Source organism: Rhinolophus ferrumequinum, chromosome 8, assembly GCF_004115265.2.
Source record: "Rhinolophus ferrumequinum isolate MPI-CBG mRhiFer1 chromosome 8, mRhiFer1_v1.p, whole genome shotgun sequence".
In the NCBI taxonomy this organism is placed as follows: Eukaryota; Metazoa; Chordata; class Mammalia; order Chiroptera; family Rhinolophidae; genus Rhinolophus; species Rhinolophus ferrumequinum.
The window spans coordinates 92,314,257-92,341,925 of record NC_046291.1 but is presented as its reverse complement, the minus strand read 5'-3'; the positions used below and the strand labels follow the sequence as shown (position 1 = coordinate 92,341,925).

Below are 27,669 nucleotides of genomic sequence, written 5' to 3'. Positions count from 1 at the left end.
AGTACAGTTCATTTATTTATAGTGTTTTCTAATTTGGAAAGATGCCCTGAAAATTCTAGAGTCCTGACACCATCGTAAGGAATGAAAAAAAACTGAGGGATATGGAGTTGAACACGTGTATAGCTTTGGGACCTAAATTTTTTCTCCTCTTTGGAATTGTACCCATAGAGGCAAAACTGTTAAATGTGGCTTTATGTAGTCGAGCATCCAGCAGGCATTGTATTCACAGCTGTGTTGGTAAATTGGTGATAAACTTGGGGTGGTGTATAGCCAGCCTGTTGTGACCCAGCAGGAAGTCCTGTGGAATGACACAGAGCAGCTGTAAGATCTCTTCTTTTACATCCAGGTCCGAGATGCAGCAATAAACAGCTTAGTGGAGATTTACAGACATGTAGGAGAACGTGTGAGGGCAGATCTCAGTAAAAAAGGATTGCCACAGTCCCGGTGAGTTCAGACGTTTTTCCTTTCTTCTCCTTTTTCCACCCTCTTCTTTTTCATTTAACATTTTCGTTTGTACTACTTATTTTGTTGGGGTAATTTTATTCAAAGAATATATGGTTAGTGGAGTGGTGGCTGGATGTCTTTCCAGATCTTACAGTCGTATGTCAGGGGTCCCCTCCCATTCCACTTGCTCAGAAGTGAGCCTCTCTCACCCATACATCTCGCCAGGGCTCATGCCATGTGCTGATTTTAGAAGCATATTTAAAACCAATTGGTGTTGAAAAATTCAGCATTCTTTTGCTTCATATGGTTCTATATCTTGCATACACGTAGCACTTAGTATGCTATGAATATATTTGTTTAGAATATATTTGTTTAGAATATATTTGTTTGAATGAATGAAGCCTTTCTCAAATGAGTTTGAATAGAAATATATAAATAATAATTCTGGAAAACATCTTTGAAATGGTACTTCTGTGTTTGGTAATATCAGTCTCAGTGTGTAGAAGCCCACGCAAGGGGATTAGCATCTCATCAGATCCAGACAACGTGAGGACAGATGTGTCTGTTGTAGGCAGAATCTGAAAAGTAATGAACAATTAGATATCTATAATTTGAGCCATGATGCAGAAACCTTGCACCACGTGAATTCTAAAGCCTTTGCCCCACCCCATTCCTTTAAGGGGAGAAAGCAGTGTGAAAACCCTGGGAAGTTAGACATGGATTAGACTCACAGAGCAGCATGTCAGAGCCTGTCGTTGTGGCCGTGGGAAAGCAGAGGCCCAGAGACGTGAAGTGACTTGAGAGACGACACAGCGAGTCAGAGTCAGAGCTAAGATGGAAGCCCTGCTCTCTGACTCGCTCTTTAATTTTCTTTTCTTCATTTTCCAAAAGTGTTTACGGATCATCTAGATACGGGCTGGAACATTGAAATGTGCAGGAGTCAAGTGTTTTGCTGCCCCTCAGTTGAATATGACAGAAGTGGGCCTCTCCCCTTAAGGTGGGGGCTCCTCGAGCAGCGGAGTGGAGAGCTACACGTGTTTGTGGTTGACGGTGATATCTGACCACAGTGAGGCTATCACCACGGCCCCTGTGCTGTGTACAAGATAACGAGGGGGAATTAAACTACTTTTCATGTGTTTTACGAAAGGTAATCTCTGAGCATAGAATTTATTTTTGTTCTGTGTCATCAACCTCAGCCTTCTGGTCTTGAGGAGAGAAACTTAAAGACAAAACTACCAAATACTCTCTCGAGAATATTGGAGGACATGGGTGAACAGGGGAGCAGGGGCTGGAAGGAGAGGGCTGGTTGATGATGACGTCACCATCATTGTTGGGAAACAGGCCTTGAACAGTGAAATCTTTCTGCTCCCAGGACGGTTTCACCGTGCCGTGCAGCTCATGACAGCCCTCGGCTGAGAACGGGCCATTTTACACAGTGGGGTTGCTATGTCATGTTTGGGTGTTGCCATAGCGAGTGAATAGATGTGGGGAAATGACATGGTGAAACTGACATCTAGAGAGGTCAGTGCAGGAAAGAGTTAAATAGCAGGCCTGACGCTGCTGCTGTCTCGAAAAGCCTGCTTGCAAAGTTGGCCCTAGGCTGGTGTCTGGAAACTTGGGTTTGGGAAGGTTCCCACCTTTCCCAGAGTGAGCTGAGAGTGGCTCACTGTGCCCCGTCATGCAGGTGTTATGCTGCACACCTGCTTTTCTTCTGGTAAGTGCCAGGCAGTGGCTGTCTGCTGACCAGCCCCAGGAAAAACCCAGGCTCTGAGACTAATGAGCAGACAATGTTTCACACATTGTCACAACCTGTTGCTGGGGGATTAACTGCGTCCTGTGTGACTTCTCCAGTGGGGACTTTAGGAAGCTTGTGCCTGGTTCCTCTGGACTTCACACAGTTTTTCCCTTTGCTGATTTTTTGTGTGTCCTTTTACTCTAACAGTCATAGCTGTATGGCTATATGCTGAGTCCTGAGAGTCGTCCTAGACAATCGTTAAATGTAGGGGTGGTCTGGGGGACCCTCAATCCAGAGAGTGATTTAGGTGCGGTCCAGAGGCAGTTAGTGCCCGAGCTGGGGCTCGGACCTTCTCCTCCAGACTCCCAGTCGTGTTTCATGTGTTCTTTCAACTACCACTCTCCTTTTTAAAAATAATATTTAAAAAACTACAGAGGTGCTTGGGGCTTTGTGACTAGGAATGGGGTTTCTGCTACCTCATGTTACTTAAAATCCTTCCCCTAAGTTCTGAACCAAATGGAGAAGGGAGTGTCAGCAAAACGGACCCACAGGCTTCACAGCCATTGTTGTAAAACTCGGCATACACGTGCGTGCGTAGAGCACGAGGCTGAGGGGTCTTTAAAATCTGCTCTAGTGGAAGAAGGTGAAACTTCACTTCTCTTTGTGTTTGTTATAAGGCGTTACCTGATGTAGCACTGTGAGAGTCAGAGGCTCTTGCCTTTATTTTGTCAGGAGACGTGATCATGTGGAACAGCTTAAAGAATCCTACCATTGTCTGGGAAATGCACTGTCTGCTCTTCCTGGCCCCACGTGGCTGGCTGGAATGCTTGAATAGTTTAGACCTTTGTTACGTCATTATAGACATTGTTTGTTATTATGTGAACACAGCACATTTTTCAGGTTAGCGAACAAGAGTCCATAGGATTTACAAAATACTGTAGAATTTGCTTAATGCTTTTTAAAACTTGGAGTTAGTCCTGGAATAAAAATGTCGACCTCTTGTTTTGAGTTTGTTCACTGAGTGAGTGCTGTATTTGATAAGAAGATCTCTAAGAAATATATGAAAAATAATGCCTTAATATCAGCTAAATGACTTAACTAATGAGAGTAATGTCATTGGAGCAGCAGTTTTCTCTGTTTGTTTCACAGCTGTGAAAAGAGACTTGTACATTCATCAGCTTCACTTTGGAGGAGCTGGAATTATGCGTATGATGTTGGTGGGGCATACTTGGCAACTAAGTAAAATGTAAATAGACTTCCTGCAACCTCCCTTTGTGGTTTACTTTCATAGACATGCTTTCAGCACGCTTTTATAGTCACTGTTCTCCCATTGGATATTTCAGAAAATACTTTCATTTATTGTGGGATATTTTAGTTTTCAAAGCTATGGAGAAAAGACAGGTCACTGGTGTTAAATTTTTTTCTGGTACCATCATTTGGGAACCAAGCTCCTGAAACAGCAGCTGCTTTAAACGTGAAGATAATTTCATTTATAGATAGAGCTAATGTATGTCATCTGATACATTGTCACTATTTGGTAAACAGTTTTGTATAGCTCTCATAATATTTGTTTTGCTATTTCAACCTATATAAAAAATGCATAAACATTCACTAGACATTATTACTTAATGATTATATTATTAGGGGAAAAATGGAAACTTCGTTATTTTTAATTTAGTTGCTAAAGCTATAGTGTTCTGGAGAGGGCCCAGGGCAGAAGGATGAGAGACGTGCTCTGCGATATCTCCTCTCATATTTAATTTTGTTTTCTGTCAGAGTTGTTTATGTGGAGAGAGTTGTTTATGTGGAGAGAGTTATGTGGAGAGAGGTTTATGAGATACATTGGAAAAAGCCAATTCCTCACCCCTTCTGCTATTTTCCCTCAGAGGCAAGCACAGTCAGTTGTTTTTATTGATTCTTTTGTATCTACTGCTGTGTCTTAGTTTTTTGTCACTATAAGAATTTTGCTTTGCATTATGGAGGGTGAATTTCAGCTCTCTTCCCTCCTACCCTCCCTCGTGTACGCTTGTCATTTCATCCACCAAATAGTCGTGTTTTAATTGTGATGAGGACAACATTTCGTTTATATTAGGACTGTGTATGCTATTCACTGATCACTATTTATATGTGGTGAACTGTGACTGCTTTTTCCCCCAGAACCTTTCGTTTTCCCTGGGTTAATACTCCATCTGACTTTCATTTGCGTAGCTGGCTACACACTACCATGTACTAGGACTGTCTGCCTGACAGTGTGTGAACGTCTCATGAGCATGTTGAGTCTGGCTGGCCGCCTTCACTGCCGCCTGTTCCCTTTATCATCCTGACATCTCTCTCTGTCATCATCCTGGGGCTTCACTTCTAATGTCTCTGCAGGTGCGTCTGCTGTTTTTTGGAGACCATGTCTTTTTTTTTTTTTCCTTGGTTTTCTCTCTCATTTTAGTTATGCATATCCTCCAATAGCTCTCTGAGAAAAGATGTGGAGAAGGAGACTTTTTTGAGTCTGAGAATATCAGTACTCTATCCTGACATTGATAGTTTGTCAGGGTTTAGAAATCTAGATTGGAAGTATTTTCATCTAGAATGTTAAAACTAATATCCATTGTGTTCCAGCTTTCAGTGTTTCTTCTGAGAAGGTCAAAGTCATTCTGATTCTTCATCGTGTGTAGATAATTTTGATTCTCTTTGTCTCCAGTATTTGTCTGAAACTGTATGATGATGGGTGTTATGTGAGACTATTTCCGTTGTGCTGTGTAGTTGGAGGGCCTTTCAATCTGGAACCTCATGTCGCTTGTATCGGGCAAGTTTCTTTCAAAATATGACTATATTTGTAGATAGTTATATTATATGACCACTTGGACTAGTTTTCTGATTTTTCTCTCCCATTTTACAGCTTTACAATTTTGTTCTGTCTTCTGAGAGTTTTTCTCAAATTTATCTTCTAACCATTCTATTGGGTATTTGATTTAAAAATATTTCCTTTTTTGTTTTAATTTCTAAGCTTTCTTTTTTGTCCACTGTATGTTCCATTTTTATAGCATTCTATTTTCTTTTTTAAATAGGGGCTTTCTTATTGAAATATTTCATAAACTGTAATTTTCATATTTTCATAATTAACCATTAACCTTTTAAAGTGGACAGTTCAGTGGTTTTTAGTGTATTCACAAAGTTGTGTGTCCCACTATCCAGTTTTAGAATATTCAAATCACCCCCAAAAGAAATCCCATATCCATTAGCAGTTACTCTCCATTCCTTCTTTTCCTTCAGCCCCTGGCAACTACTATTACTCTACTTTTTAATTCTATGGATTTGCCTTTTTTGGACATCACGTGCAAATAAAATCACACAAAATGTAGCCTTCTGTTGACTGACTTTTTTCATTTACCATAATGTTTTCAAGATTCAACCATGTTGTAGTATGAGTCATTCTTTTTTATTGCCAAATAAAATTCTATTTTATATATATACCAAATTTTGTTTATTCATTCCTCTGTTGATGGACACTTGAGTTGCTTCCACATTATGGCTCTTGTGAATAATGCTCCTGTGAAAATGGGTGTACAAATATCTGTTGTTTCCTGCCTTCAGTTCTTTAGGGTGTATACCTAGAAGTGAAATTGCTGGATCACATGGTAATTCTCTGTTTAAAGTTTTGAGGAACTGTCATACTGTTTTCTATTGCTACCGCACCAAAATGCATTCCAGCAGCAGTGCACATCCTTGCCAACAATTGTTATTTTCTGTTTTTTCTTGTTTTTGTTTTGATAATAGCCATCCTAACGGGTATCTTGTGGTTTTGGTCTTGATAGATTTTTTTTTCATGGAACATTTGTTGAAAATCTGTTGACCATTAATATAAGGATTTTATTCTGTAATCTCAATTTGATTCCATTGATCTGTATTCTTGTCCTTCTATTACTACCACACTGTCTTGATTAATGTAGCTTTGTAGTAAATTTTGAAATCCAAGTTCTTTTAAAGATTGTTTTGCCCATTCTGGGTACCTTGTGTGTCCATATTAATTTTAGGATGAACTTACAAATTTCTGCACAAAAGGGCAGCTTGGATTTTGGTAGGAGTTGGATCTGTAATGAATCTTGGGAATATTGCCATCATAACAATATTGTCTTCCAATCCATGAACATGGAATGTCTTTTCATTTTTTTGACGTCTAATGACTTTCAAAAAATTAGGAGGAAAGCTTTCAGTCTTTCAACATTAGTTATGTTACCTGTGGGTGTTTTTGTATATGCCTTTATGAGGTTGAAGTAGTTCTGTTCCTAGTTTGTTGAGTGTTTTTGTCATGAGAGGCTGTTAGATTTTGTCAAATACTTTTTCTGAATCTATAGAGATGATTATGTTACTTTGTTTTTATTCTATTGATATATTGTGTTACATTAATTGATTTTCAGATATTAAACCAGCCTTGCATTCCTGGGATAAATCCCACTTGGTCATGGTGTATATATAACTCTTGTTATATGCTTCAGGATTCATAAGGAATAATGGTCTGTACTTTTATTGTGATGTCTTTTTCTGGTTTTGGTTCTATTGTAATACGAGCCTAATAGAATGAGTTGGAAAGTCATGAGTTGGAAAGTTCCCTCTTCTTCTATTTTTTAGGGTGTGTGTGTGTGTGTGTGTGTGTGTGTGTACACGTAAGTAGACTTTATTTTTTAGAGCAGTTCTAGATTTATAGAAAAAACTGACTGGAAAGTATAGAGTTCTGTTATTCCCCTTCTCCCCACCTACGGTTTCCCCTCTTCTCATCGATATTTTATAAGAGTTTGTGAAGGATTGGCACTAATTCTTCTTTAAACATTTATTAGAATTCACCAAATGTAAAGCCATCTGGGCCTTTGCTTTAGGGATGTGTTTTGATTACTAATTCAATCTCTTGTTATAGGTCTCTTCAGATTTTGTTTCTTTTTGAGTCAGTTTTGGTTTTTTGGTATTTTAGGAATTTTATCTAGGTTGTCTGATTTTTGATACGCAGTTCATAGTGTTCTCTTGTAAATCTTTTTTAGTTTTGTAAGAGCAATAGTAATGTATCTTCTTTTGTCTTTCAATTTAAGTAATTTGAGTCATCTTTTTTCTGGTCATTCCAGCTAAAGGTTTGTCAAATTTATTGATCTTTTCAAAAAACTAACTTTTGGTTTTTTGTTTTTCTATATTTTACAAATTTCTATTCTAGTCTGTATTTCTTCCTTTTGCTTGGTTTGATTTGTTTTTGCTTTTTATTTCCTCAGTTTTTTAAGGTGAATTTTAGGTTATTGATTGAGATATTCTGTTTCAATGTAGGCATTAATGCCTGTATATTTTTCTGTAAGTACTGCTTTAGCTTCATCCTTTAAGTTTTGGTATATTGTGTTTTCATTTTAATCAAACCATTTTCTGATTTCTTTTTTTGTTTCCATGTTCGACCCATTTGTTAATTAAGAGTGTTTCGTTAAATTCCTACATTATTTGTGACTTTCCCATTTCTACTTGTTGCTGATTTCTAATTTTATCCTGTATGTAGTCACATATCATAATTTTTTATGTTCTGTGGTTTCAGTTATTTGAAATTTATTAAGGCTTGTTTTGTGGCCTAGCATGTCGTATTTTGTACTGGAGAATGTTCCGTGTGCACTTGAGAAGAATCTGTATTCTGTTGTCCATTATTGAAAGTATTGAAGTCTCCAAATAATACTGCTGAATTATCTATTTCTTTAATTCTGTGACTTTTTGCTTCATATATTTGGGGACTCTGTTCTTAGGTGCTTTGTTATATCTTCCTGATCATTGATCCTTTTATCATTGTAAAATGTCTCTTTGTCCCTGGTAGCAATTTTGGTATTAAAATATATACTGTCTGATAATAGTATAACCACTCTAGGTCTCTTTTAAGCACAGTTTGAATGGAATATTTTTTTTTCCATCCTTTTACTTTTAACCTCTGTGTCTTTGTATCTAAAGTGAGTCTCTCGTACGTAGCATATAGTTGGGTCTTATTTATTCAGTCTGACAATTTTTGCCTTTTCATTGCAGTGTTTGTTTTTATTTAATGTAGTACTGATAAGGTAAAATTTATTTCTACAGTTTTGCTGTTTTTGTGTTCTATATGCCATGACTTTTTCTTTTTTCGGTTCCTCCTTTATTGCCTTATTTTGTATTAAATAGATATTTTCTGGTGTACCATTTTAGTTTTCTTGTTGTTTCTTTTGCTGTTCTCTTTTGGAATTATCTTCTTAGTGTTTGTTCTGGGGATTTCAGCTGACATTTTAACTTATAGCAAGCTAGTTTGAATTATTACCATTAATTTCTATATTAAAAACTTTATTCCTTCATAGTTTTCTCTCCTCCTGTCTTTTGCTCTTCTTGTCATGCAGATTACATCTTTGTACCTTATAAGCTTGCCAGCACACACAGTTTTATAATTATTGCTTTACGCAATTTCCTTTTAAGTCATGTAAGTCAAGAAAAGATTTATAAACAAAAAAAGTACATTTATGCTATTTTTTTATATTTATATATGTTTTACATTTACCTTTATAGTTACTTTTACTGGTGTTCTTTATATCTTTATGTGGGTTTGGGCCATTGTATGGCATTCTTTCATTTCAGTTTGAAGGACTCTTATTTTTTATTGAAGATTGTTGTAAATTTTTATTTTTCTCACTACAGTCTGTATTCTGTTATATTGGTAGTATGGCTTCATGTAAAGACTCAAATGTCTGGTCCATAGAGGATTCTGTACTTCATCTTTGAGGATAATTTGGTTGGATATAGAATTCTTGATTGAGATTTTAAATTTCAGGACTTTAAACATGTCAGCTCACTGCTGCCTGGCCTCCATTGGTTTGTATGAGAAATTAGTTATTAATCTCATTGAGGATCCTTGTACATAATGAGTGGCTTCTCTGTTGTTGCTTTCAAGATTTTCTTTGTCTTTTCTTTTGACAGTGTGCTTATCATGTGTCCAGGTTAGGATCTCGTTAACTTTATCCTATTTGGAATTTGTTAAGCTTCTTGAATATGTAATTAATATTTTATATAAAATTAGGGAAGTTTTTTGGTCATTTTTTTCTTGATATTTTCTTTCTGTCCTTTTCTTCTCTCCTGGGATTCTCATTATATGTACGTTGCTATGTTGGTACTATAAGATGATAGTCTCGTAGGATCTTTCATTTTTTTTCCTTCTGTTTCTCAGACATGGTATTGTCAGTTGACTAATGTTCAAGTTTACTGCTTTTTTCTTCTCCCAGCTCGAATTCATTGTTGAGTCCCTCTACTGAATTTTTGATTTCAGTTATTATGCTCTTCATTTCTCGAATTTCTATATGATTCTTATGTGTTCTGTCTCTTTATTGATATTCTCTATTGGTGAGACATTGTTCTTATACTTTCCTTTAGTTATTTAGAAATACTTTTCTTTAGTTCTTTACAGCATATTTATAGTACTTGATTTCAAGTGTTCATCTAGTTAAGTCTAACATCTAGGCTGCCACTAAGGATAGTTCCTGTTGACTAATTTCCTTTTCTTGTGTGTGAGCCGTGTTTTCTTGTTTTTCTACATGTTTCATAATTTTTTGTTGGAGCTGGTCATTTTAAATATGTTGTGGCAACTCTGGTAATCACATTCTTTCCCCCTCCCAGGTTTGTTGTTGTTTTGGCATTTGTTGTTTTGTTGCTCACTGCTTATTTAGTGACTTTCCTGAACTAATTCTGTCAAGCCTGTAGTTTTTGTTGTGTATGGCTACTGAAGTCTGCTCGGCTAGCTTAGTGTTCAGCTAATGATTGGACGGAGATTCCCTTAAATGCTTTCAGCCGGTAAGTCTCCCAGCCGTTGCCGAAGGGCCCTCTGTGCCTAGTGGGGCATGCTGTTAGTTTTCTGGCAGGCAGTCTCTGCATCGCTGTGTCCCCCTGACTGCCTGCTTGTGCAGAGCTCCCAGGTTAGCTAGACATGAGGCATTGCCTTCTTGGCTCTTTCCTGGGCACGTGCCTCTGGTTTCCCAGGAACATGTCAGAGCTTCTCAGATTTCCTTGTGAACATCTTATTCTCCAGTTTTTCCTTGTAAGCGTTTTGGTCCATTTCTTTGTCCCAGTTTTTATTGCCATCTTAGGCAGCTGCCATGTCAAACAGTTGTCCCTGATTCTTTTTGATCATGGCTTCAGTGTAAAGAGTCTTGCAAGGAGCATGCTCTGAATCAGGTCAGATAAAGACAAACCCTGTGCATGGAGGTTTCAGGATATGCCAGACAGGTCAAATAATGACAGTTCTCTGGGAACGGGGATTTTTTGACTGAGCTGCAAATATGTTCAACGCTTTCCAGGGACTGTGAGGCTGCTGGTTTTCAGACGACTGTAAATTGTGAGGCTGTTAGTCTTCATTTGGTGAGTTGGAGCTGGAAATAGGGCATAGGAAAACCATGGAAAACTTCCTATTATGAAGATTCAGCTGTTTTGGTTTTTTATTGAAGAATTCTCCTCGGGTTGTTGCAAGCCTTTGTTTAAATTTCTAGTTTTGAAAAACTAGAAATTTTTGCCCCTGGTTTCTTTGCGACTTTGGAGGAGCAGATGGTCAGAGTTCTTTATTCTGCCATTTTTGAGGGGCTCCTCGCCTGTTTGCTTTTGTAATTTGCAATAGTATCTCTTTGGAAGTATTGGTGGCATATTTAAAAAACATTTCATAGTCTCTTCTTTCCTCGAAGGTGGGATTTTTGGGTATGTGTTTATTCATGTTGGTTTCTATTTTTCATTTTAGAAGATTTGTTCATGTATCTTAGAATTTTTGGTTGTATGCTCATATGAAAGAGTATTGGACTAAAAAGCCAACGAGAAAGCTCTGAGTGTACAGGTGGAGCTTTTTGACTGAGAGATTACTAGCATTTGCTTCTAGGAAATTGTTTTAAATATGAGATGTGATAAAAAAATACGGTGCATGTTTAAATAAAAAATAATGTATTAGAATAAAAGAGACATTGCCATTAATCCCTCTGAAAATACCCCCCTCTCTTCGAACACACTTATCCCATCGTTCTTGCCACTTTCTGAAGCAGTTCTGGAAGTCCTCTTTTGTGAATGTCTTTAGTTGCACTGTCATGGCTGCCTTGATGTCCTGATGGATTCAAAATGTTTACCTTTCATGGTCATTTTGGCTTCCGGGAAGAGCCAGAAGTCGCATGCTGCCAGATCCAATGAATAAGGTGGATGAAAACACACTGTAATGTTTTTATTTGACAAAAATTGCTGTACCAGATACGATATGAGACATGGAGCATTGTCATGATGGAGGATGAAACCATTTGCCCATTTCTCAGGCCGTTGTTCCTGATTTCATGATTTACGGCACACTTTAAAACATACATTCTCTCAGCCATTGCTCACACCGGACTGACTGCACCGAACAAGTTGAAACTTATCACACACTGTTACTAAGGTTCGATGAGCCGCTTTTCATATTGAAGATTCCTGCCTTTCTGTTGGATGGCATTCAGCAGCAGCCTTCACCATATTTTTTGATCATACCTCGTATATATTATAAAATATTCTAGGAAGGAGTAATTCCATAGCTTGATCTTAATAATAAAACAAATGACAATTGAATTGAAGAGTTGAATATAAAATTCAGAAAAACGGGGGAATTATATTGGTTATTGTCAAACTAATAAATTTTATTTCAAATCTGAGATCTAGAGGTTTAAAATTAAAAAATGAAAAAAATTGACTTCAGAGGCTAATCATTAGTTATGTACTACTGTTATTGAACATATAAACGCATCCTGTTACACTTGTGTAAATTGATGGGTCCCAAGAGAGGCATTTCATAATGCTGGGTGACTCAGACCTAGCAAAAACCATTCATCCTAAGGAATGCTTTGTTGGTGTTAGACTGTCAGGTTTCTGATCTCTTGAGGTGATAACCTAGATAGGAGCCATCGTTATGGGCATTATTGACCAGAGAATGAGGCAGCTCATGAGACAGGAGTGAAAGTCGAGGGAAAGGCACCTGCCTGAGGTATTCTGAATTAGGCGCAGATGTCACTAACAGTAATCTTTTTAGCATTCTCATACTAAGCTCTTCGGGCCTGCCAGTTGTGGATGATGTGGCCACAGTGAGTAGACATTACCATGGATAGGGAACTACAGTTGCCACAATTGCCATTGATAATGGCAAGTACTTTCCCAGGAATGGAAGAAATGATTGCCCCCTCCCAGTATTTCAGGAACAGCCAGAGGAGAGGTATACCTTGTCCCTAACTTGCAGATATGCAGGGACACTCATGTCAGAGGGTATAGTTGTGACACAATAAAGTGGTAACTTAGGGCACGCCCTGACAACCTGTCTAGTGATACTATTTATGGGCTTATTAAGCCATTGGAGATCTTGTTACTTATAAAAGGGAGGGTGATGGAAACACCATAAGAAATTGATTCCAAGGGCTCTTTTTCCAGATGTTTAGTAACCACTGGATTTGAAAGTGAGTGGTAGTTTTACTTATATCTGGTCCTCAGATGACAAACAGATTTTTTTATTTAATGCCAACTTGGATTAATTGGTAGTGAGTGGTTTCCTTGAGCAGCTTTGAGAAGGATTCTGAGGCTACATCTGGACTTAGATGGAAGGATGGGTCAAAGATACTGAAGTCAGCTGTGAAATGGGAAGGGATGGACGCAGTGTATCAGGCTAGTTCATCTCTTTCATTTTACTTCTATTTGTTGATGTGTGTTTCTGGCTCCTCTGTTACATGGAATGTAACATCTAAGTAGAATAGAATGAAGTGGAAATAAAAAGAAGCTGTGGAGAGGGAGAACTTGACACATTCAGCACTCAGTGCTAGTTTCAGTGAATGAACTGAGACCAGAATGTGTGAACTACCTAGTTTTCCATAACGGGGGGCAGGGGACAAGATTAGGTACCAGCTCGTTCCCACAGTGATGTAACTCTCCTGCAGGACGCAATGCTAGGTGTGTACAGAATACTAAAAATGCAGTTCCCATCCCTACGCCCACGGAGCTTCCATTCTGGTTGGGAAGAAAAGACTAACATGTTTGAAATGATTAGTTTGTATGACAGGATGGTTTGTAGGAAAAGTGCCAAAATTTCTGTTTGGTCCCTGAAATGGGTGGCATGTGTGTGAATGCAAAAGTACATTACCTTGGAATCTTAACCTTTATACTTATTCAGATGTATCTCTGTTTTGCTTAGGAAAGGTGCTTTTTTCCTTACTCTTCCCCCACCACCCCTCAATTTTTCTTTCATATTTGTGTCACTAAGATGAAATATTTTGACTGGTTTAGGAGTTTTGCGTCAATTTAAATGTCAAGGTGAAAATGATCCATTAATGGAAAATAAATGTCATGTTGATTTTTAAGCTGAAGGTTATCCTGTCACAATGTTTGTTTCTAGAGAAGTTATTTATAGCATTTTTGAATTAAGCGTAAGTCACAGAAAAGCCTTTGCATTGTAATATCGTAGCATTTTGAAAAATCTTTATCCTAAGTAATCAACAGTCTGTGCTTAGGCAGAAATAGGAGAAGTACACGCTTTTCATAATGTATGCACATTTTGTGTAGAGCACCCAGTCAGTTTAATATAATGTCTGGGAGCGTGCGCTCTAGATTCTTTCTCTCAGGGCTGGCATCTCCACCAGAACTGTCACCTTATGTAAGCTGTGGGGGTTTTGATTTCCTCATCTGTAAAATGGGCATGATAGTAATACCGTATAAGGCTGTTACAAGGGTTGAACGAGGTCTTTCAGTTAGAGCCCTCAGGTCAGTGCTTGGCTTATAATAAGTGCTCAATTATTGTTAGCTATTGATATTGTTATTAATATAGTTACTGTTTTTGTTATTCGGTGGGTGTGTATCATTGATTTTTTTCCCCTTGGAGTATGACTCAACTTCACATTAGTGTTTTAATGTAGTTGACTAAACAATGATGTTTAATAGTTTATATATATATACTTTTTTCATACAGATTGAATGTAATTTTTACAAAATTTGATGAAGTCCAGAAATCTGGAAACATGATACAATCTGCAAATGGTGAGTAGAAAAAGCGGTGGTTTTATTTTTGCTTTTCAGTTTGATGTCAGTCATTGTGCTCTTTTTGAGCATCTGAATTTGATCCTTCGTTGAGGGTTTGTAGGTCTAAGACTTACGCTCCGTTTTCCCACTTTCCCAAGCCAGAAACTACGGGCTTGTCCCTGGCTTTCTTTCATAACTGACATTGAGTCCATCGGCTAATCCTGTTGGCTGTACTTTTAAAACATAACATCTGGAGTCCCGGTGATTCTCACTGCAACGGCTACTCTTCTCCTGGTGCCAGCCATTCTGTATTTCACCTGTGCTTTCGTGGTCTCCTCCTAACCCACATCCTTGCTTTTATTCTCTCCCAGCACCTACATTCTGGTTTTCACACAGCAACCAGAGTAATTCTTTTACATGTAACTAAGTGATGTGGATTCCCTGTTCACAGCCCTGCGGAGCTTTGCATCACACAGACTGTAAGGCAGTGGCTCCCCGTGGCCCACCAGGCCCTGCGGTCTGGTGCTGGCCACCAGCTGCTGACATCTCGACATCTCGTGTGGTTCTGACCCACACTTCTCTCGGCTCCGGTTCCACTGGCCTCCTTGCTTATTTTGAACATTCTAAGCTGCACCTGCGTCGGGGCCTCTGCTTCGGATTCCCTCTGCTTCAAATAGTCGTCCTCTCCGTGGCATCGTGGCTGTCTTCCTCATTTCACCCAGATCTCATTACAGAGGCCACCCAGAACAGCACAGCCAGTTTTCAGAGGGAACTCTGTGCCCTCATCCTGCTGGAGTGACCTTGTTAGTGCATGCACGACAAAATACTTTTTTTTATTCACGAGGGCGGGAACTTTGTTTTATTCCCTGCTTTATCCTTAGTGCCTCAGAAAGTCCTGGCATGTGGTAGGTATCCAGTAAATATTGTTGGATAAATAAACAAAACAATAACTGAGACTTGAATTGCGACCTCTTGTTTCCAGTACCTGTATTTCCTTTATTGTACTTTGTGATGATATTTGAGGACAAGTGGGTAATTATTGTGATTCCAGAAGGGGAAGAAAAGACAGGAGTGAATTACTGTATGAATGAAGTCATCACAAAGACAGTTGCCAACAAGAACTTTCTCTAACTTTGGATACCTCATTGCATCATAGCTATTTCAGAATTGCTAAGGATCTTAAATCACAGCACAGCTTTCAAATGTTGAGTATCTTGAAGTTGTATGAGGTTGGTGCAAAAGTAATTACAGTTTAAAAGGTTACAAATAATTGCAAAAACCGCAATTACTTTCACGCCAACCTAATAAAAGCGCTTGAGTGATTTCCCGCCAAGTGACATAGTATGTAAGTATGTAGGGCAGAGCGAGCCCAGAATCCGGGTCTTTTCACTCACGGTCTGCTCTGTACCTACCATTGTCAGTAAGGAATGTGTCTTCAGATATAGCATGTTTCTTCTAAAATGCTTGAAGTGTTCTAAAAATGCTTTCATTAATTCCCTTCATTTCTTTTTCATATATTTATATATTTGTAACAACTATTAAAAGAAAAAAGAAGAATATTTACCATAGTTCAGCTATCACCAACGAATCAGTTTTCATTTTTCTATATTCTCTTATAATTCATTGTCCTATAATTGTATAATTTGTATGTTATTTTAACTGTGGCATAGTTTCTGTACATTACCCCCTACTTTTGTATTTACTTCCATGTGTGCTTTAAAAAGTGTATTCTTGGGACAGTCTGGCCTCGGAGTCGTGCTCCAGTGAGGAGTGGGCCTGACGTGTACATGGGCACGGCTGCCCAGCCAGCTGCCAGACACGTGCTTTGAATCTTGTGTGTGTTTTTGTGTAGTTTCTATGGTTTTCCAGTTCAAATCGTGTTGGCATCATGATAGAAAGTCCCGGGCAAGGATGTGGAGTGGTGGCAGAAATGAGTTTGTGCTTCCTAGCTTATGTTATAGCTATAAAACATAATCTTACTATAACGTGACACTGGGAGAAGGACCACAGCCATGCTGGAAACCTTGTCTAGAAGACTGTATGTATGTATATATCTGTGAACTTTAAGGAACATGACTCATATGATGTCATCCTGTGGCGTTGGGTGCATCCTAGCAACATTTTCTTCAAAATGCTCAGGTGTAAGTGTTCCCAGCTTTCCTTATTTTTGTGGGGTCTGTGTGTGTGAATACTTGTATGTGGCATAGGGGCAGATTTGAGAATGAAAACAGTTATCTTTAAGGCATCTAAGTTAAAAATAGCAGATGGTCAGGAAGCCTTAACTCAAAACTTACTGGAGGCCTATGAGTATAATTTCAGCTTTTTTGCTGTCTATATGTAGTATTAGTATTTTAATTAATAGAGCCAAAATAGAATAACCTAAAGTCTATATAAAGATTGCAGAATTCCTAACCCAAATAAATTTGGTCTCTTTATAGTAACTTTGAGAGACCAGTAAGATGTTCATTAACTGTCAGAAACCTAACAACCGCCTGACTTTCTTCTTTGCTAGAGCCATTGAACATTTAGACAGCACAGAGAAACTCCAGTGGCATTGTATAAATGCCATCCCCTCTTCCGATTTTTGGGTTTTGCCTGACAACTCTCTGTGTAACCATTTTTAAAACTCTTCTGGACTTCAGACCACTGACTGCTCTACTTTTTTCTCAGTCCATCCTCCCTGTGCTTTGCCCATTTTTCTCCTTATATAGCTTAGCTTGTAACCTTTTTTATTCTAGAAGTTTGTGTAGATTCTTAGAGATTTTCTGCATAGACAGTCATACCATCTGCAAAAATGAACAGTTTTATCTCTAGCAGAGCTGTATACTCTTTATACTTTTTCTTTTTCTTGCTCTATTGCACTGCTGAGAACTTCTGCCACTGTGTAAACTATGAGTGGTGAGTTGACATCCTTGCCTGGTTCCCCATCTTGTTATTTCACAACTAAGCATAATGCTAACTGTCGGTGGTTTGGTAGATGTTCTTCAGCAGGATGAGGGTAGTGCTCATCTATTTCTTTTTATTATATCTGAGTTTTTATCACAAATGAGTGTTGGATTTTGCTTTTGGAAATAATCAGTGTATTTTAAATATTGAGATAAAATTTGTACCAAAAATTTACTTTTTTAAAGTACGTATATAATCCAGTGTTTTTTTTGTATATTCACAGAATTGTGCAATTATCACCACTATCTAATTCCAGAATATTTTCATCACCTCCGAGAAAACCTACGCCACTATCACTCCCTATTTCCTCCTTTTCCCTGTCCCTGACAACCTATATCCTGTCTCTATGAATGTGCCTGTTTTGGACATTTTATATAAATGGTTTCTTTCACTTAGCATTCTGTTTTCAAGGTTCGTCCATGTGGTAGCATGTATCAGTACTTCATTCCTTTTCCTGGTATTTTATTGTGTAGATGTATGTCACATTTTGTTTATCCGTTCATCCATGATGAACATTTGGACTGTTTTTACCTCTCGGGTATTGTCAGTAGTGCTCCTTTGAGCTCTCGTTTGCAAGTTTTTGTTTGAACACCTCTTTTCATTTTTTTGGAGTATATACCTAGAAGTAGAATTGCTGGTCACAAGGTAATTCTATGTTTGATTTACTTAAGATCTGTCAATCTGTTTTCCACAGTGGCTTCCCATTTTATATTCCCACTAGCAATGTGTAAGGGTTCCAAATTCTCTACGTCCTCTCCAACAAAAAACAAACAAAACCAATTTTCTTAAAAAAAACAAACATATAGATAGATAGATAGATAGATAGATAGATAGATAGATAGATAGATAGATGGATAGATAGTCATCTTGGTCACAGTTTGAAGTGGTATCAGTCATTGTGGCTTTGATTTGCGTTTCCCTAATGACTAACGATGTTGAGCTTGCTTTCACGTGTTCGTTGGCCATTTATAGATCTTCTTTGGGAAAATATCTCTATTCAAGTACATTTGCTCATTTTTAAATTGGTTTATTTGTCTTTTTGTTGTTGAGCTATAAGAGTTCTTTATGTATTCTGGATACGAGACTCTTAGGTATCTGATTTGCAAATATATTTTCCCATTCTGTGGGTTGTCTTTTCACTTTCTTGGTGTTTAAAGTTTTTAATTTTGATGAAGTTTATTTATTTTTTCTCTTGCTATTTGTGAACACTAATGCTCTTTTGAGTAAGAAATAAAAGCTCTGGATTTGAGCTAAGTTGAAAGAAACTACTAATGAATAATGATACTCTTAGAGAAGAAATAGGTTGTATTTCTTGACAGCGAAGTTATGTTCTAGTATGTGTGATTATATTTAAGTAAACCCAGGGACTTAATTTTTTAAAAGTGTAACAATTGTGACTAAATCAGCAATGAAAAAGCAGCTGAGTAGCAATGAGAAATGAGTACCCTGTCTCTACTATTATAGAATACTTCCTATTTGTATCGTTCTTTTTTGTTGCTAGGTTACCCGAAGGCCTTTCAGCTTTGAACGGCAAGAATATTGGAGTTAAAAATATGCTGTTTTATAGATACTTCTTTTTCTTTATTTCCATCTCCATATAATTAGCAAGCCCCTTGAGGCAAAAATTATAGTTTTTCCTTCCATGGGTTTCAAAAAGCAAATTATGTTCTATGTAAGTTTTTTTTTTAAAATCATGCAGATGTACTTACGCTCTTGGGAGAATTGGATTTTCGGCATTAAAGAGCCAGTAATTATAGACTGACTAGTCAGTGTCCTTCATCTGCAGCCACTTAATGGTCTTTATTTTAATTGGGTTTTATTGAAGTGAGGCCCATGGATATTAATTTGGTTAAAAATGCTCATGCCTTTGAGAGTTTTTTAAGCAAAGCTAACATGTTTATGAGGAAGGAATTAAAATATCATGCTGGTAAATCCATGAAAATTCTATAATAATTTGTAGCTAAAGAGAAAGAATATTTGCTGACACAACTATAAACTAGATAACAGATAATTATATACAATTATTGGCCCTTGTTCATGAATATTTTTAGGGTATCATTTTGCTGCCGAATGCATCCTGCCTTGGGATTTTTTACCAAAAGAAGTTTATAATTTGAAAACTGTTAGGTATCATTTCTAAGTTGTTGGAAATGAGAAATACCTGTGCAAGTCTGAAAATAAGTAGACAGAAGATGAATTAAGTGACATCTGAATTACTGCCCCGTTTAGCTAGAACAGGTCTTCATTTAAAAGTGAATTGACTTCCTTTTCTAATTATTAAGAAGCCAAACCATAGTCTTTAAAACCAATGCTGACAATGGGTCCCTACTCTCTTCCATGCTTGTTTATGGGACTCGGCATATTACAAGGTTCGGGATTCTGGTTCATGTCTTAGGAAAGGGTTTCCATAGTCACGGATACCGGGATAATGTGTTACAAAGCTGGCAAGTATATTGTGCTTAGGGGAGGACCACCTGCAATAGCCTGGAAGAGACTGTTTCTGACACCAGTGTAAGCTGCAGCAAATGGCAGCTTGCTTCATCTTCTATGTGGAAATAATATTGCTTTTTGATATTATTCTTATTTCAGGTTTTTGTTAGGAATGTTCTGTTTATAGGGGGGAAATCAGATAGTTAATTTTTTTTTTTTAAATACCAGTTTTAAAGAAGGTTCTCTTACATGAGTAAAGCCAGATGGAGAAGGTTCACCTCCCACTCACCACCCCTTAAAAAAAATTTCAGTTATATTTAGTATAGGCTTTTATTTTGGAATAGGGTGGCAGTTGTCATTGGTGCTGGATCGCATTGAAGAAGTCGTGTGGGTGGAGAGTTTGCTGATGCTTAAGTTGCTGTGAGTAGATACAGCTTCCAGAGCAGTGTTTTTATCTGTACCAAGATCCCTGACAAACATGACTACGGGGAAAGGTAGGCTCTTCTAATATAGTCCGAAATTTTGTAATTTTTGCAGCTTTAACTGGGAAATAAAATTTACACATTTAAGATTTTGTAATTGCTTTTATAACTATAAATCATGGCTGAAACTTAGGAAACTAATTGCTATAAATATTTATATTTAGGCAGGGAAAAACTGTGAAACCTCCATGTATTAGAGTTAACCTTTGAGGATTAGTAGAGAGGACGTAGGACCCAGTAAGATGAGGTTAGCTGTGTTTTCATCAGCCTCTGTCTAGTTCATGTGCTTTTACGTTTTTTCTGCTCTCTTGTGTTCACAGCATGTGGATTATGAAAATAAATTATAGTTGCAAGACATTTGTTAGTAAGTATATGATGCTGTCCTAAGGTTTCCCAGCAGTGGGTAGAGGAAAAGCAGAGATGAATCGTAGCACTGCCGGAGTGCTGCGTCTGTCTTGAGAAATCATTTTATAAATGTTTTTTCTTCCCTTTGAAAGATTTACATGTTTAAAATGCAAGAACGGAGCCCCAAAACTACAAAAAAAAAATACTGTTTTCAGAAAGCCTTATTGATTAGCTGCCATTCTTTCCATGGAGGTTTGTACCCACACTTTGCAGCATTAAAAAGATTTTGAAAGGACTCCCTGTGAACAAGGTCTGTGTTTGAAGGAAGAGTGCATTTGATGTGTGAACAACCTGTGTCACTGTCTTGGCTTTCCTATGGATGGTCTTCCTGGCAGGCTTTGAATTTGTTGTCTCTGAAGGGTGTTTCCAAACCCTGCAATTGAAACAAAATACAATACCAAGATTCTACCGCTAAATAGGTATTACACAGAGTAAATCGTGCACAATAACAAGTGTTCATATGTCTCCCACTGCAAGGAAATTGGCACACATCCAGCTCCTTTTCTCTGTTTATTTTGTGCAGGATTGTTGAGGTGTATGTATCTTACACTAAATTTGGTTAAGTTTGCTGAATATTGGAAGATGCTGTATTTCTGCTTGTTATATTTTCAAATTGAGAATTTAAAGGCACACAGTGATAGTATTCCTTTTTACTTCATCCCTCATTACAGTATTCTGTGTTCAGGTTAAGCTGCTGTAGGAAATCAATACCTGGTCAGGAGAGTTAAATAATTCACATTCTGAAGTGACCTCTTTTAGAGACTGCGTTGGAGGATTTGGAAATATGTTACTTATAAAAGTAGCATTTGTCTTAAGTTGTATTTTGGATTGTTTTTTAAACAACAGGGCAAAATAATTAAGGAAGTCGACTAATGTATTAAAAGCCATGGAGAGAACCTATGGGTCTAAGTTTATAAAATAAAGACTGTTCTTTCATTTGGTAATTCCTTTCAAATTGCCCCCCTCGTTAATCACTGTTACCTGAAATGCCAGCCTAGAAGCCTTGGTAAATTTTACCCTAAGTAGCTGCAAATATAGTGGGAAACAAGATTAAAAGCTGTTTCTTGTAGTGGTGGCACATTTGAGTCTTCCTCTATCCATCCATGATTAATAAAGGGCCATTGACATTCTGCAAAATACCGTACCAACCATTCTGCCACGGTTGTGTGTAGAGTACTTCAGGATTTTCAAAGCACTTTCCTGAATGTCTTTTGTTTGGTTTTGTTTTATGATACTCTCAGCAGCCTGGTATGGGGTACAGGGCAGCTTTCAAACCTGGATGCAGAAGGTTTCAGGTTTCCTTGATTGTGTTGGTGGCTGAACGGAGAGCAGGAGCCCTGGACTTCACTGTCTGAGGCCCCTCTCCGTCTAGCCACAATGTGGTCAAGCTCAGGCCTTCCTCTCTGCTGTTGGGATAAAAGCTTGGCTTTGTTTGTCTGTGATGCTGAAATTGAACCATTTTCAATGGTTGCCGTAGGGAGTAATTAAAAAAAAATGAAAGCATCAAAGAGATATTATTCAAACAGGCATTAGCCCTCTGTAACTAAGTTTTAGACACTTTGAAAATGTGATTTTTCCTAATCAGTTGTTTGCCCAGAGATAGGGAGTTGGGGGAGGCAATTCTGGGAGAGGAAATTACACTACAAACATGATGAGTTTGTTTTTTAAAGTGGTTTGGTATTGCTGGGGGGGAATGTTGCAGGGGAAGAAGAAGAATAAGGGCCTTGTATTCTGTTCTAAGAAACTGAGGTTTTATTGTAAGCCGTTTACTTCTCAGTTAAATTTTAAAATTTGGATTGGGGAGGGTAGAAAGATGGATACAGGGAAGCCAACTTTAATTTTACTAAGTATAACAAGAAAACAAAATCCCACCTTATCTCTTGTTCTTTTAAAAACAAGGGACATTAACACCAATAAAAAAATAAGAAAGATATAATTTAGAATACAGGATAGTCTTTTAAGTGAACTAAATTTAACTGAGAAATTGACAAGTTTTCCTTTACACTTCTCAGTAAAGGTAAATCATCCAAAAACTGTCACCAGTCCTTTACGTGGTTTTTGGGTCTAGATGACTGGACTGTAAGTGGACAGGGAGCTTTGGGGCAGCAATGAGGAAGCGTGTGGACTTCGAAATCCCTCACACTGGCTGCATGAGCAGTGTGTGACCTGCGCCATGACCTGGTGGTCAGCTTTCATTTCCTCATATATGAGTTGGGGATAATAATAGTTCCTGCAGCACTGTGAGGAGTAAATGAGTGTGGTGCATGCAGGTAGCCTGGTGTAGGACCTGACCCATTACTGCTGTCCTCTGTGACGGGCACAGTCCGCTGTGGCACTGTTAGGTTATCTAATGGGAGGTGAAAGTTGGAATTAGGTTTAAAATGATACGGTTGATATTTCTGTTTAGATATAGAAAGCTCTCTAAAGAAAAACAAGATGCAGAATCTGATGTATAATAAGATCTCTTAAAAAGAAACTGCCACCCAGTGTCCAGATCTTGGTTTTCAACACGACCAGGGCTCCGTGGGGCAAAGGCTGATTCTAGGGCTGGCGCAGGGAAGATGCCCAGTGAGCCTGGTATATCTTGTATGCCAGAAAGTAAGGAAGCGCTCACGCAAAGCAAAACAAAACAAAACAACAGCAACAACAACAAAAACCAAAACATTCATGGGAGTATGTCAAATGGACGCAGGTGTCAACTGAAAGATTCCCAATGGCCAAAGCTGGAACAATTTGAGCAATAAAATAAAGTAGTATTGGATTATAACCCAAAGTATAAATATTGATGAGCCCCTACTGATAAAAATGAGTGATTGAGTAAGTATGTAAATGAGAGAGAAGCAACAGATCTCCCGTTCCAAATCATTTATGTAGCTGCTCTACCCTAAAGGAGGAGTGTGTGACTTCCCATTCCCTGTGAGGCGCATAGTGACTTCTTCCGAAAAGTATGGAAAGGGAGAAAGAAGTAACTTTGCCGTAGAGAAAGCTGACATACTACCTCAGGTGATCAAGGTCAGCATCAGCTGTTGTGTTGATGGCATGTGCTCTTGATACGATGTGATGAGAATGACATATTACCTGTAGCCTTCCTCCCCGAAACCCACAAGCTCGGTCTACACATGATACAAACATCAGGCAAATGCATATTGAAGGATATTCTGTAAACTACCCAGCCAGTACTCCTGGAAACTGTCAAGGTCATCTAAAACAAGGAAAGTCTGAGAAACTCAAAACCTGGAGGAGCCTGAGACATGATGACTAAATGTAACTCGATATCTTGAATGGGATGTGGAACAGATAAAGGACAATAGGAAAAAAGTAAGGATCTCTGAATCAACTATGGACTTGAGTTAAACATAATGTGTCTGTATTCGTTAATTGTAACAAATGTAGCCTTCTAATGTTAGATGTTAATAGTAGGGAGACTGAGCCTGGGCTGAATGGGAATTCTCTCTGCACTGTCTTCACAACTCTTCTGTCACTCCAGTACTATTCCGAAGTAAAAACTGCATTGAAGGGGCTGGCCCGGTGGCTCAGGCGGTTAGAGCTCCATGCTCCTAACTCCGAAGGCTGCCGGTTCGATTCCCACATGGGCCAGTGGGCTCTCAACCACAAGGTTGCTAGTTCAACTCCTCGAGTCCCGCAAGGGATGGTGGGCTCCGCTCCCTGCAACTAAGATTGAACACGGCACCTTGAGCTGAGCTGCCTCCCGGATGGTTCAGTTGGTTGGAGGGCGTCCTCTCAACCACAAGGTTGCCGGTTCGATTCCCGCAAGGGATGGTGGGCTGCGCCCCCTGCAACTAGCAATGGCAACTGGACCTGGAGCTGAGCTGCGCCCTCCACAACTAAGACTGAAAGGACAACAACTTGAAGCTGAACGGCACCCTCCACAACTAAGATTGAAAGGACAACAACTTCACTTGGAAAAAAGTCCTGGAAGTACACACTGTTCCCCAATAAAGTCCTGTTTCCCTTCCCCAATAAAATCTTTAAAAAAAAAAAAAAAAAAAACTGCATTGAAAACAAAAACTGGAAACCATACTGGAGTTGGGAGAGAAGCTTTTTACCCTCATTTTGTTTTCTTTGGTAATATTTGAATTATTTTTTTTTATGTTTATATATACATTCATTTTTTTGTTTTTTTGTAAAGGGTTCCAGAGTTTATCTGGGCAGTAGGATTAAGTGCTTTTATTTAGTTTTTACTTATTTTTATTTTTTCTTAAAGAGGGCACAGCTCAAAGTGGCCCATGTGGGGATTGAACCAGAACCTTGGTGTTAGTAGCCTTGGTCTTATTTTACTATAATATAAGATCGGATCTGATCTGATATATGATATGATATGATATGATACCGGGTTTTATATTAATTTTTGCTCCAAAAAGCTGATTGTCCAGCTAGGTCTTATTTTCGGGGAAACATGGTAGGACCAGTTGAAATAGGGAACTCGGAAAATGAGCAGGTTTTGAGGGTAGGGAGATGATTATAGTTTTGGATAGCTGGACGTAGCATTTTGTCTGTATGTGAGTGTGATTCAAGCGGGTTTGTATCTTGGAGTAGAAATGGGTTTGGTATTAGCAGATTAAGATTTATTAGAATATAGGTGTTTATTTTAAATTGTCATCTGATTTTTCTATCTTATGCGAAAGGCTGATTATTTGCCTCTCTTGGGTTCTTGAGAATGGAGTCATAAAAGCAGGGATGGATGATTTTAAGAGATTATTACGCGAAAGGCAAATAGCTCTTGGTGCAGTCACTTTTCAGCGGGGGAAAGCATGCTGGTAGGAAACCTTCCCCAAAGCTGGCTGTGAATTCTCCCAGCTGACTTGCTTTCGTGCCTGAATAATGGTTGTCAGGAAGAACTGGGTCAGGATTGGTACAGTGATGATTAAAATGACATTTTCAAAAGAACGCAAGGTGTAGATCTGATACTTGTGGGATCTGGGTTTGAAACGATACGGTTGATGTTTGGGTTCGGACACTTATGAGGTAAAGTGCCCTTTCAGGGCAAGTTCAAAGGTAGAAGAAGTACTGTGGTCAGAAGGAGAGTGTGTGATCAGTGGAAGGACGCATTGTGACTTCTGTGAATACACTCAGATTCTCTCAGGTGTTGGAAGCTTGTTTCCTAGAGGTCCACTTTTACTTTCCACGTCATTAATATACAGCCTTTAAAGTTGCTTAAAACTCTTTCGTTTCCCATGAAATAGTAAAAAGGAAAGTCTGAATGTTTCTTAAACATCCCCACTGTACCGTTTTAGTGTTTTTGTGAGAAATAAGGAACAGATTAAGTGTCCTGCTCTTCTCTGACTTGTTACCAGGAAGCAGCTTGGGGTTATCATGACAATGTTGAGTAACTGCCAGTGCCTGCTGTGACGTGTCCCGCCCCCCTGCCCCAGAGCCGTCCAGCACCAGTCCTCACAGCTGCCTGTCTTCTTGGCCCAGGGGCTTTCAGGCGTCACTTTTTGTGTTGCAAAGGCTCCCTCAGGAAAGCCGTGCCTGAGTCGCCTCTAGGAATTTTCTTTCCAGGGGCTTATCGTACTGACTGGCTGTCAGCTCCAAACGTAGGGCCTGCTCTGTTCCCTGAACTGTCAGCATCCAGCCCAAGGCCTGGCACTGGGTGGGCATTTAAAAAACATCATCTAAACACACAAATGAAAGGTGTGTGAATGATTCTGCAGATGAGAAATGGGATCAGAGAAGTTCGATAACTCGTCTAAAGTAAGAAATATTGCCATGAAAGGTCTGGAGAGCTTTTTGAAATCTGTGCACTTTTCCCCATAGACATGCCACGTCCCAAGGTTAGAATCACATGGAAGATTGAATTCCAATTATTGTTTCGTTTTTCTTAGTGAGAAACTGCACCCTCATTGATTTACCCCCTGTGCTAGATATGCCAGAACCTTTATTCAGCGTAAAGGAGTGTAGCTGTGAGGTCAGGACACTTACTTTGGCCCCTCTCCCGGTATACCCCCACATAGAGGCTGTCTGAGGTTCCACGGGAGGAGCCGGGCCAGCTCCAAAACCCAGCCAAGCCATGTGACGAATGGTGTCCCATTTGGCACGGATGCTCAGTCATGCAAAACAAATCTACCCATTGACCTTTGGAATTGAGAGACTTGATTGAGCAAGACCGATGGAAAGTTCTGGTAAAATAGGCTAGGGTTCAGGGGTTCTTATAATCAGGTGCAATATTGAATAAGTGTATGCATTTGATTTTTGTAAAAAAGTTGGAGGAAAAAACCCACAATTGTAAGTCCCTCTTTTCTATCTTAAAATTCATTTTTGGCATTTTCAGTTTACTTAGGTTTCTTTGTACAGAAGTAAAAATTGTATTTGTGAGTGGCCTACTGCACACACTCATTTGTAGTTAGGTCGGGCTGTATGTCTGGGGATGATGGTCCCGAGCAGGATGTAGAGCCAAGTTTTCAGGCTGCGTTCCTGTGGCTCACCAGATGCTGTCAGTACCGAGCCGATTTAAGTCTCCGCAGAGCGCAGTGGCCAAGTACTCCGGCAGGAAGGGCAGTTCACGCCATCCTCTGTAATTCTTCTCTGGGGAGTTCTTTAATACTCAGGATGTGAAAGCAACAGTCTCCTTGTGTTCCCTTCCTTTGCTTCCAAGGGTGAGTTTATAGTCTTTCTGAGGTGTGTTGGGAGGTACCCCCTTCCAGACTGATCTTCTGTACCTGTTGTGCTGCGGTGGGTTCCTTTCTGTGGGGTGGGCATAGCAGGAACAGGGCTGGTTTAAACCCGGCTTCCAGAGTGCTCAGGGACACTGACCTCAGTGACCCTCCCTGCTGGGCGTGGTCTCTGCCTTCAGTCCTCTGCTCCGCGGTGCCCAAGGAGGGGACGTCCCAGAGTGTGGGGCTCCTGGACCCGTCTGTGGAGGGCAGCGGGCCAGCTCGTTCATTATGTTCGTTAGCAATTCCTGCCCCGCTTACTTCTGCTCAGGCGTCTCTGGAGTCTGTTCTCTTCACTGTATGTTCGCTCGGCGTGGTGGCCCACGGTGTTTCTGAGTGAGCAGGACGAGCACACGGGTCACACCCCTCACGTTCCCCGTCAGTGTCGTCCCTCGTTGTCGGGCGCAGTGATGGAGTGAGTATGGCAGTGGGGGGTGGGAGGGCACAGTGGTCCTTCCTCAGTGTCCGTGGCCCGATTCTGTTTGCCCCGCTCTGTGTTCATGTGGCATAACCTGTGCGTACCATTAGCAAAGCATCATTGAAT

General features: G+C 39.2%; 1 protein-coding gene across 39 annotated transcripts in view; it reads left to right on the top strand.

Moving 5' to 3' along the window:
• Positions 1-27,669, top strand: part of CLASP1 (cytoplasmic linker associated protein 1) — a 246,530-nt gene that overhangs the window by 90,962 nt on the left and 127,899 nt on the right. For 38 of the 39 annotated variants that reach the window (XM_033111629.1, XM_033111635.1, XM_033111608.1 and 35 more), the window contains exons 7-8: positions 347-444; positions 14,139-14,206. In XM_033111629.1, the coding sequence (XP_032967520.1) occupies positions 347-444; positions 14,139-14,206 (166 nt within the window). Of the gene's footprint in view, positions 1-346; positions 445-14,138; positions 14,207-19,939; positions 20,059-27,669 lie in introns of those variants that run through there. The other variant, XM_033111631.1, reaches the window with a different exon arrangement.